At 59.8% G+C, this 10,541-nt stretch overlaps 1 protein-coding gene and 1 long non-coding RNA gene across 3 annotated transcripts; one reads left to right on the top strand and one right to left on the bottom strand.

Moving 5' to 3' along the window:
* The first annotated feature begins 347 nt into the window (after positions 1-347).
* Positions 348-3,920, top strand: LOC139044897 (uncharacterized). Of its 2 annotated transcripts, none has more exons than XR_011502362.1 (3): positions 348-1,036; positions 2,006-3,572; positions 3,794-3,920. It is a non-coding gene; the product is annotated as an uncharacterized lncRNA (long non-coding RNA). The 2 variants fall into 2 exon arrangements; XR_011502361.1 differs by having other exon boundaries at positions 2,006-2,989; positions 3,431-3,897.
* A 40-nt stretch (positions 3,921-3,960) lies between these two features.
* Positions 3,961-8,251, bottom strand: MSX1 (msh homeobox 1). The gene is made up of 2 exons (XM_044767849.2): positions 7,543-8,251; positions 3,961-5,219 (listed from the first exon to the last, which is right to left on the bottom strand). Exons 1-2 carry the CDS (start codon positions 8,009-8,011, stop codon positions 4,777-4,779), a joined length of 912 nt encoding a protein of 303 aa, XP_044623784.1. The 5' UTR covers positions 8,012-8,251; the 3' UTR covers positions 3,961-4,776.
* Positions 8,252-10,541: the final 2,290 nt, after the last annotated feature.

Below are 10,541 nucleotides of genomic sequence, written 5' to 3'. Positions count from 1 at the left end.
GGTGTGTGTTGGTTTCGGATGTGTGTTAGGTGTGTGTTTGTTGGTGCATTGTGTATGCGTTGATGATGTGTGTTGGGCGTGTGTGCGCGCGTGTGTATGCGCGTGTACGCGCTCTCTGTGGCCGAGGGAGCCTAGTCCAGCGTCGGGCACGGGCGCCGCAAGGAGCTGGGGTTGTGGGCGCGCGGGGCCGCGGGAGGGCGCTGCGGAGGAGGCAGGAGTGTGGGACCGGAGGATCCGCGAGGCCTGGAGCCAGGGTGGCGTGCGCCGCGGGAGCTGGAGTTGTCGAGTGGAGCCGAAGGAAATCCGAGAGTCTGGGGTGGGGACTCCGGGGTGCTCTGGAGAATGGACACTGGTGGTCGTGGTTGGGGGTCTGGGGGCGGCCGGCTGCCGGGCTGGGGGGTTGTCCCGACCGCGCCGCGGTGGGAGCGCCTGGGAGGGCGGGGACGGAGCCGGGAGGCCGCACGGCCCTGGGGGCCCGGCCAGGCCGGCGCCAGCCGCCAAGTTGAAAGGCGGCCGCGGCCTCTCCTCGCCGCTTCCCATTGCGCCCCCGAGGGCTCCCGGCAGGGCGCAGGCCAGGGCCAGGCCGGGCTCACCTCCAGGCCTCCAGGCCACGGGTCACCAAGGGGGGATCATTCGAGGAGGGGTCCGGGCCAGCCTGGAGGCCATAGTATTCGCACTCGTGGCCCCCCCTCCGTGAGTAACTCTTCACTAGGCCTCCTGCTCGACCCCGGCCTTCAGCCCCAGGGTCAGTGAGCGGAGAAAGGAACCCCCAAACGAGGCGCAATTAGCGCGAGCTCTCCGGCCCACCCCAGCCTCGCAGGTCCCCCACCGTCGGGGCCCCGCCGACCTGCTCCCAGAGCTAGGAGTGCCCCAGATCCCCTGACGCCGGTCATCTCATTCCCGCCCGGGGTTCCACGCCACGGACCGCCGGCCTCTTTTGGTCCTGCCAGCGCTGCCAGAAGCTGAGTTTGCAGATAGAGGATTCTGTCTCCTCCCCAAAAAAGGAAAACGCCTTCACAGACAGCATTCAGGGCAGGTGAGGTGCCCCTCTTATTCCCGAGGGATGGCGTTTGCTCGTGGTCAGGGCACCAACGAGTTAAATTCGTAGAGCTAGGGTCGGTTCCAAGGTGCCTGTTTCCAGCGACACGCGCGCTTCGCGGGCCTTTTCCGGCCCCAAAGAGCCATCCAGGCAATACATGACCCTCAAGGAGAGGGAGCTGGGCAGGGCGGGGAAAGCGTGGGCCCCGGAGTGGAATCAGGGCTCCAATCCCTACTCCGCCCCTTACTGGCTGTGTGACCTTAGGGAAATCACGTAACCTCTCTGGACCATGGTCACCTCCCTTGGGAAAAAATCTTCTAGGGTTGTTGGGAGGCGCGGAGGAGGCGGCGTGCGCGGCAACGCCTCCTGGCGCGGTAGGTGGCGACTTAGCGTGATTGATCCGGTGTTCCCCACCGGGGAAGGAAATTGATCCGTAAAGGACCAGGCCCGGGATCCCCCTGCCCACTCTGCCCTCTCTTGATAATCAAGCAACTGATTTCAAAGGACTGGGCTGGACCCGAAGTAGTGTCCGGAGCCCCGCCGCCAATTCGCACCAGACCCGGGGTGAATGCGGCCCAGCGTCCTCAGCCCACATCAGCGCGCCACTCCGATCCAGCAGTTATTGAGCACCTTCTGTGTGCACACCATGTCGAGAGAGGAAATCTGGAAACAAAACAGGGGGGCAAAGAAAGGGCTAGACGAAAAGAAACAAAAATGGGAAAACTAGGGGCATTAGGAGTGGAAGAAAACCCGGACCCGAGGCTGGCAACGCGGGCGGAGGCGCGCGCGGAGGCGGCGCGGGCGGGGGTCCCAAGGCGACGGCCCCTTCCTTCCACTGGGCTGAGGCGCTGGGGAGGGGGCGGGGAGGGGCGCGCCCGCCTCGCCTGCAGCTACCGCCTCGCTGGAGCCGCGGCGCGTCTGCAGAGCGCGAGCCGTTGCTCATTACTGCAATTATGTTGCTCTCAGTTTGCCTCGACCCTAAATTGCCAAGCTTCGAGGAGCCAGGAGGCCCGAGAGCCGGGGCTGGAGGAGACACCCGACCCTGCCCCGCCGTTCCCCTCTCCCGCACGCACGGAAAATACTCCAGTGAGCTGAGAAGGTTCAGATGCACCCGGCATTCCCCAGGCGCCCTCCTGTGCGGGAGGTCCTGGATACTTCGCCCAAATCCTGGGGACGGGGGAAGGATTCCCAGGCCCATTTCGCAGATGAGAAAACTAAGGTATGGAGAGACGGAGTGATCTCCCCACCCGAAGACAGGCAGGCAGTAAGCGGCAGGGCTGGGATGACCACATCTGCCTCAAGTTCAATAGTATCCCCAGAACAGGAGAGTCTCCAGGGGTGTTCCAGAAAGGAGCCTGGAAGTTGTGTGGGAACCAGAGTGTCCTGCGCCCAGTGACTCTAGTTGCTTAAAGGGCTGGGGCGGGGGGTGGGGAGCCTTTCTGCTTCTGCAAGGAGCGGGGATGCGCCTCAGTCCTTGAGCGCCTTCAGAAGGCCACGTGGCATGCGAGTCTGAGAGCTTGTTAGTGTAACTTCCCTCTCGTGCTGACGAAGAGGCCCAGATTCGGGTTCTGGCCGCGCTTCTGGAAGCCTAGAGGTCGGGGTCTCCCCCAGACTGCCTGGTGCAGCGGAGCTGCGCTCCGCAGCAAGTTCCCCTTCTTAGGGAGAAGAGTGGTGACAAGTTCAAACCGAGGCCCCAGCCACGGGGACCAAACCTCTGCCGGAGCTCCCGAGGCTGCAGGATCCTAGACCCAGCGTACCCGGGAACGTGCCCCGCGCCAGCTCAGAGCCCGCCCGGGTGCCTGCGCGCAACCCTGCGCTCGCCCGGAATTCCTAGGCCGACCTGCGGCCTCTGGGGCTAGAAACCGAGCAGAGCGCCCCAGACTCGGTTTCCACACTGCGCGAAGGTCTCTATCTGTGGAGACGTCCTCTCTTCCCCGAGTCTAATGCCAGGTACTTCGGGTTCTAACAACCCTTGATGTGCTGGGTTCGCGTCTCAACGGCTCGCGGCAAGGGCCGCCGGGGTCTGTCCTGCGTGGAGTTTGCAGGCTCCGGACGCCGCCAGACGGAGGCGGGGGAGAGGCGTGCGCAGGTCTGGGGAGAATTAAGCCAGGGCCCCCAACCCGAAAGAGAACAGAGCGGTGCCTGGAACAGAGTGGGCTTTATTTGCTAAGAGGTCATTTTCTGCCTTCAACATCCTTGCAGAATTTCTCTCAGAAAGCCAAACTTGGCGCTCCTTCAAATGTATTCTCCTAGAAGCCTGAATTTAACCTAGTATATAAAAGAAAAACCAAGTTTGTGAGAGTTTGGAGGCAGGGCTCCTGCAAAGGACACGCCAAGAAGGAAAGTGTATGGTCGGCCTGGGTTTTCAGGAAAGTTTTTTTTTCTCCTTAGGGGTTGTCATAGGGGCTGTGAAGGCGCTCACATTCTGGCAGCTCAAAATTAGTTCCACAAACCGCATCTACACGAGCGCGGCGATTTCTGAGAAGGATGGCAATGCCTCCATCCCCCACCTGGCCTCCTGTGGGAAAAACAGGTTTGCGGGGGTGGGAATTGTCTGGATTAGCTGTCTGTAGTCATCAAACCATTTGGGTGATTCGCTTTGTTTTCATAGACAGGTTAAAAGGAGAGAAAAAAGAAAGAGTCGGTTAGGGGTCGCCTGAGCGAGTGTCGATTTCAGCTTAAAGTGAATTGGAAAATTGAGCCTAATTATCCTAGGTAATTGCTTCAATTCTCCACTTGACTTTGCTAACGCAGATCTGTCCTGTGTGTTCAAAGCGACACCCCCTCTGTCGCCGAATCTCCTGTTGTCACCTTTGAAAGTTGCTGCTGTAAAACCGCCATCAAACTGAAAAGCAACTGTGTAACGTGAAGAGACGGCAAGAAGAAAATTCAAATAAAAGACTAAATCAGTAAAGAGAGAATTTCTTGTAGCTTAAAATTAATTTATTTAACAAATATAGCTATAATATAAATGATAATAAAATTTCAAATATACAGTATATTACACACAATCCCTTCCAAAGGGATTCTTGAGAGCCACACAAAGGTACTGTTAAATAGAAACAGAATTTTTAAATTTTTACAGTTTTTTTCTGGTATTGGTAAGAGAGAGGTCCTTTCAACCTACCTTTGAAACGTCTGTGTACCGCCCCCCCACCCCAAGCAAGCGTTTTGCTATCCAAGTTCTCTTCAGTTTTCCAATGGAAGGACCCAGGGTTCCGTCCCCTGGCATGCTCTTCTGTCTCTCCCACTGTTCTCATTTCTGAAATCTTCAAACATGGATTTCCCTGTGCTTTTCCTGCCTGGTGTCAGGACAAGAGGCAGCGATGCAGGACATATGGCCTCTAGTCCCAGTCCAAGCACTATCTCTGCTGGGGACCCTGGATAAATTTCTTAACCTCTCTGGCCTCAGTTTCCCCATCTGTAACAGGAGGGGGTAGAAATTTCTTAACCTCTCTGGCCTCAGTTTCCCCATCTGTAACAGGAGGGGGTACATCTAGCTTCTAGAAAAGTGTTAAGGGACTCTTCCAACCACTTTTGGGGAGGGGATCGAATTTCGGAGAGTAAGTGAACTCAGGGAGCAACCAAGGAGAAACCAGAGAGCAGTGCGGGGTCAGAGGGAAGGAGCCAGGCGATGGATGCGGAACAGGGGAGCGAGTTGGGCTACTGCTCCTGTTTGCAGGAGACCAGGGGCTGAAGGAACCAGCTGGCGCCACAGGTAGGTGGCCCTGGGCCCCCTATGTCAGGTGGTACATGCTGTAGCCTACATGGGCGGTGTAGAGTCCCACGGGCGCCACGGGCAGTGCGGCGCGCTGGAAGGGGCCGGAGGCACCGTAGAGCGAGGCGCCCGCCGCCGCCGCCACAGCCGCTGGACCGCCGAGGGGGAAGGAGAGGCCGAAGGCCGCCGGGGGCAGCATGGGCTTGGCGGCCATCTTCAGCTTTTCCAGCTCTGCCTCCTGCAGTCTCTTGGCCTTGGCACGGCGGTTCTGGAACCAGATCTTCACCTGCGTCTCGGTGAGGCTGAGCGAGCTGGAGAACTCGGCGCGCTCGGCGATGGACAAGTACTGCTTCTGGCGGAACTTGCGCTCGAGCGCCAGCAGCTGCGCCGTGGTGAAGGGCGTCCTGGGCTTGCGGTTGGTCTTATGCTTTCGCAGGGTGCAGGCCGGGGGGCTCAGCCGCCCTAGGGGGCCGAGAGACAAAAAGGCAGGGGGTTAAGAGCTGCTCGGGAGCGTAATCTGCCCGTAAAGTCGTAAGAAGTCAACACCCGCTATTCATTTTCGTCGCTACCTCGGTGCCAGGCACCATGAGAGATGCTTGGAAAACATTTCCCCCAATTCCTACGACCCTGCAGTGTAGACGTTCTTGGCTACTTTTTGCAAATGAGGAAACCGAGATTCCAGGTGAAACACAGTCACGTTCAAGACCCCAAGGGAACTGGGAAGAGGTGAAAGCACCCTAATGCTAGGTGGCCGCTTAGGAGGGCCCTTCACTGCGGGCCTCCTTCCGCAACACCACGTCGGACGGTGGATGGGAATGAGGATGAGGAAACGCGCAGATAGGCCCGGCACCCAGCCTAAGATCACGTTCCATTTCATGCCTTGGCCAAATGTTTATCTGTGCCGCTCAAGAGTTCAGCGCTCGGCCGGGCTGTTGTGTGGCACAGAATCCAGACCTATAAATTCTTCACTCTTTCCCTGGAACAGCCCGTTCCTACAGGGTTCCAAGGGCAGTCCCAGGAGACCAGAGGCCGAGCAAAGCCGCCTGTCAGGAAGGTCAAACCATGGCCAAGTCCCTTAATATATAAAATGCCATGGGGGGGGGGGGCTACATTCTAACGGGGCTTCCTCTTGTGATTGTCTCAATAGTCTCTTGGGCCTCTCCCACCCCCAGGGCCTTGGCCATGTGGTCACACTCAAATCTGTGTGTGTATGGGGGGTGGGGGGGTGGAGCAGTGGCTTCTCCTCGACCTGTGGCTCAGTCCGTAGAGATCAATGGTGCCCAGCTGTCTCTTTCTTACGGCTTCAAAATATACCTCGAGGATGGGCCGGTGAGCGAGCGCCCCCGCAGAGGGCTGGCGTAGGTCTGGGCCCGGGTCCCCGGGAGAGCCAGCCCCTGCCACGCCAGGCGGCTGCGACGGGATAAAACGTGGAACAAATTATTCCCAGGACAACGCGGATGGCTCCGACTTTGGGGGCGAGGCCCAGGCCCTAACCGAATTCTCAAGTCTTGGAAAGGACGCTTTGCCTGCGGAGCAGCTTCCCTCCAAAGGGGAGAAATGAATTCAAACGGAGAATGTTTCACCACGCGGGTTTTGCCTAATTATACATTTTATTCAGGCCCTTTTTTTCCTCCTCAAAAAAGGATCCTTTGGGCTCTCAAGCCACCAGGATGTGAGTCAAACGAAATCTCGTGTTAACATCCCCCTTCTTCCCCTCTCGAGGCCATTGAGAGTCCGGGAAGCAGTTGGCCCCCGACTCGCTTTCCGCCCGGCCACCAGAGGGGCGGGCGCCGAGGAAAACGTCACTCCCTTCGGCAGCGACAGCCCAGTGCAGGGGCACCTTCTCCGGCCATTAGGCCCAGGGAGGGGCTGGCCTTTCAAAGACGTTTAATCCCCAGATAAAAATCGTTCCTCAGCATCACGCCATTGAATTCGGGTTGCTATTATGCCGCACAAAATAATCGGAGGAAACGAGGAAAACTTGGGAATTTCCCGTGCTCCTGAAATATCTCGGAGCCCGTTCGCTGGGCAGAGAAGCCAGGGGGCCGCGGGGCCTGGGACCGACCCCGAACGCTGCTCGGGCAGCTAGAGTCAGCCTCTGGGGCTCAGACCGCGACGTTTGGGAGCTTCCGAGCGCACTGGCGGGGGCGCCTCCCACCAATCGACTTGGTGCCCCGCCCCCTACACTGGAACCTGAGAGCCCCTTCCCCCTATATGGTCCATCCACCCAGAGCACCAAGAAGCCGCTAGAAACTTGAAGGGGGAGGGGGCAGTTTGCAAGCGCTTCAGAACCTCTGGACAGACAGATCCTTGGGGGGCGGGGGGGGCTCTTCTCTTCTCTGAGAAAGTGAAACTCGGCGCGCAGGGAAGATGTCTGAACCCCTCGGACCCACCGCTTGGGGTGACCGCGAAGTCACAGGGCTTAGGGTCAGATGAGACAGCAGGGACTCCTCCGGTCGTTTGGTGGGGGCAGGGGCAGAGAGGGTGCCCAGACACCCGTGTCCTACAAGTGAACTCCCACCCGCGGCGTCCCCTGGCCAGGGCGAGGAGCCCGCAAAACTGGCCCGAGAGCTGGGCCTCAGCCAGGCCTCGAACCCTCTTCCCGGGTGGGAAAGGGGAGAGGCGCAAATCCCGGCCTCCCGCCAGCGGATCTGCAGCACGGGCTCCAGGTACCCAGCTGCAGGTACAGACGCCGGAGACAAGCAGGCGCCGGCGCGCAGCCTGGCGCCCTCGGCTCCCGCACCCCCACCCGCCCTCCCCCGCCGCCTGGGTTCTGGCTACTCACTGGCCGGGGGCGGGGAGAAGCGGGGGTTCTGCATCCACGGGGTCCTCTCGGGCTTCTCGGGGCTCTCGGCTTTGACGAGGGCATCTTCTGGCAGCTTGAGGAGTCCTCCCACCGAGAAATGGCCGAGCGGCCGCGGCGAGGAGGGCGCGTCCGGGGCGCCCAACGACACCGGCCGGGCGCCCAGGGGCTGCGCGGAGCCGCCCGCCGCCTGTGTGCCCTCGGAAGCCGCCAGGGCTCCCTCCTTGGCCCCAGGCTTCCTGTGGTCGGCCATGAGCGCCTCCACGCTGAAGGGCAGGAGCGAAGGGGACACTTTGGGCTTGGGCCCCTCCTCGTCTGCGCCCATGGCGGCCGCCGTGGCCGCGGCGGTGCTGGAGGCCTGGCCCCCGCCTCCCCCCGCTGGCTTGCCGAAGGCGGAGTCCTCCACTTTGACACCGAGTGGCAAAGAAGTCATGTCAGCAGCCGGGGCCATGCAGAGCCGGGCCCCCCCTCCAGCCGCAGCACGGGCCAGCCGCCGGGCATGGGCTTCGGGCGGGCAGGAGCGCGGCCGGCCTCTGGGAGCGCCCGGGGCCCTGGCCGGGCGGGCCTTGGCGCGCGCGCCTCCCGCCCCTCCCCGAAGGCCAGCTCCGGCGCTCCGGGCCTGGCTCTCCGGCGCCGCCGCGCAGGCCGAGCTCCCGGGCGCACTGGCTGGCTGCGGGCGGGCCGCCGCTCCCCAGAGAACTTGTTAATAAGGCGAGGCAGGCGCGGCGGCGGCCAATCAGCGCGCGAGGGGGCGGGCCCGGCGCGCTCCATTGGGCCGCGCTCCTGCGGACTGGCCCCGGGGCGCGCAGGGCGGGGGGCGCGCCGGGCAGGGCCGGGCCCCCGGGGGCAGAGGAGGGGAGGGGGCGCGGGAGAAACTTTGCTGCGCGCTAAGCCCCGGCCGCCTCTCTCCGTCTGGGTCCCCTTGGGTCTCTATTTTTCCGTGTCCCTGGGGGACTTTCCCTTGCTCTCGCGCCTTCTCGTCTGCCCTGCCCTCTTCTGCCTTTCCCTGATCGCCCTCTTTCTCACTCCTCCCTTTTTCTCTACTCTCCTGCTTCTCTTCCACCGCTTCCCTTACCTTTCTCTTCAGTCGGTTGCTGCGTGTTTCTCTCTGTCCGCTCCACTCTTGGCCTCCCCTCTTCTCCACCACGATCATTTGAGTTGAGGCCATTTCTTACATAGTCCTTTTATAGTTTAAAAAATCTGCATGGTTATTCATTCTCGTAGAAACACAATATTAATTTCTTTTTAAAACACCTTCATTTTCTTCCTCTCTTTCAATCTTTAAAACTTTTACCTCTGCGTAAAAGTGGGCCTCTGTTTCTTTCCAAGCGCTGGACTGAGTTTGCCTGAAGAAGCCAGGCTCCAGGAGTGCTGTGGATGTTAAGATTAAGAATACATAACGTGATCCAATCATCCCTCTTCGTATATGATGTGCACTTTTCCCGCCGTGAACTTCTCTCCCGAGGGTTACAGCACCCACACCAGCGACGGCTGGGAGAAGGAGCCGCCGGGTCCTTTTGATATAGAATTTATTAAAATAAAGCCAACAGAAACGCCAACAAAACACTGATCTGGCCTTGACATGACCTCAGACAGCGCGTCTGCAGAAATAATAACACGTCCCTATCTGTGGGTCTCTGATCGTGGGGGGAGAGGGGGCGGGGGGAGGTGGCACATTTCGTGGAAAGGTCCGGAGAATGAGGTCTGCTCCTGGGTTGGATCCTTCGTGCTGGGCTTGGGAGCTTTTATTTTGCCGATTTCGGAGGAAACGTGATTTTATTTTTGCTGTTAAAAAAACAGAGGAAAATGAGTTGGGGTGCGGGAAGACGTGAGATCTCTGCAAACTCGGGTCGGGCTCGGCGGTTTTCTGCACCTCCTCTTTATGGCCTCTTATCCCAGGGCCCAGGCCGGCGGCTCCCGGGGAGCTAGCGGCGGTGACTGGCGGCTCACCGGGACCGGCCATTGATGACGGCGGGGTTCTAATCTCCAGGAAACACAAGGGGCTGCCGTGGCCATTTAGGGGTAATTATCCGAGCGCGGAGGGACAGCGAATTCCCTCGCCTTTTAACTGGGCGCAATAAAAGCTGTAGATTAGGGGCGTCCAGATTAAGGAAAATGAATTACTAGAGCGGGAACTTTATTACCCGGACGGCGTCCGGGGTCTGGCGGGAGGGGTCGGGCTGCGGACGCCCGGGCGATTGGCGGCCTCACCTCTGTCCACAGGCTGCAGAAATATGTTGAGGCCTTGGGGCGGGTTCGGGAATACTGGCATCTGTGAAATTTACGCCGCCTCTCCAGATTTCTTACGCGCCCGGGACTGCAACACCAGCGTGGAGCCGGGCTTGGGGCCCAGCTGGAGGCGCGGTGCAGCGACGCGGCCTGTCTTAAACGCACCGCACCCCAGGGTGCAAGGACGAATAGAGAATCCCTTCTCCAGGCAGGGAAACCGAGGCCCCAGAGATTTGCCCGAGAGCACAAGAATAGGAGGCCATACAACCCCATTTTAGAGCTGGGCGAACCGACGCTCAGCAAGGCTGCAGGCCGAACACCTTGCCAGCAGCCCAGGCCGGACCGCGAACTTCCATTGCTCGCGTTTCCAGTTACACTCTCGCTGGAACAACCCCCTCCCTAGCCAGGCGAGAATCTCATTCTGCACGCAGGTTATAGGGGGAGAGGAAACCGAGGCCTCTTGGCTTTTTAGGTCGACATTTTAAAAGCAAGCAGCGCGTCTTTTGGACGGGGCTTGCTTTGTTCCGCCGCTGTCTCCCAGTTCGAAATGTTTGGCTCCCAGATCTCCTTGAGAATCTGATGTAACTAAGAACTTTCTCCCTAGAAAAATGCACATCAGCAAAAACAACTTCAGGGGCTCTGGACCCACTTGAACTCCGCCAGTTAAGAGCCCCTGCTTTGGGGAGGAACAGGGGCTCGAACCCCAACTGCGGAGCCGCTTCGCGCAGAGGGGGCTCAGGGTTTCTCCGCGG

The sequence above is a fragment of the Equus asinus genome, chromosome 3 (genome assembly GCF_041296235.1).
Source record: "Equus asinus isolate D_3611 breed Donkey chromosome 3, EquAss-T2T_v2, whole genome shotgun sequence".
In the NCBI taxonomy this organism is placed as follows: domain Eukaryota; kingdom Metazoa; phylum Chordata; class Mammalia; order Perissodactyla; family Equidae; genus Equus; species Equus asinus.
This window is presented reverse-complemented; position numbering and strand designations above follow the sequence as displayed.

Excerpts from the sequence above, each read along its gene's own strand:
- MSX1 (XM_044767849.2), bottom strand. The coding sequence starts at position 8,011 with ATGGCCCCGGCTGCTGACATGACTTCTTTGCCACTCGGTGTCAAAGTG. Across the intron at positions 5,220-7,542 it reads CTTCTCCCCGCCCCCGGCCA|GGCGGCTGAGCCCCCCGGCC; the intron begins GTGAGTAGCCAG and ends TCGGCCCCCTAG.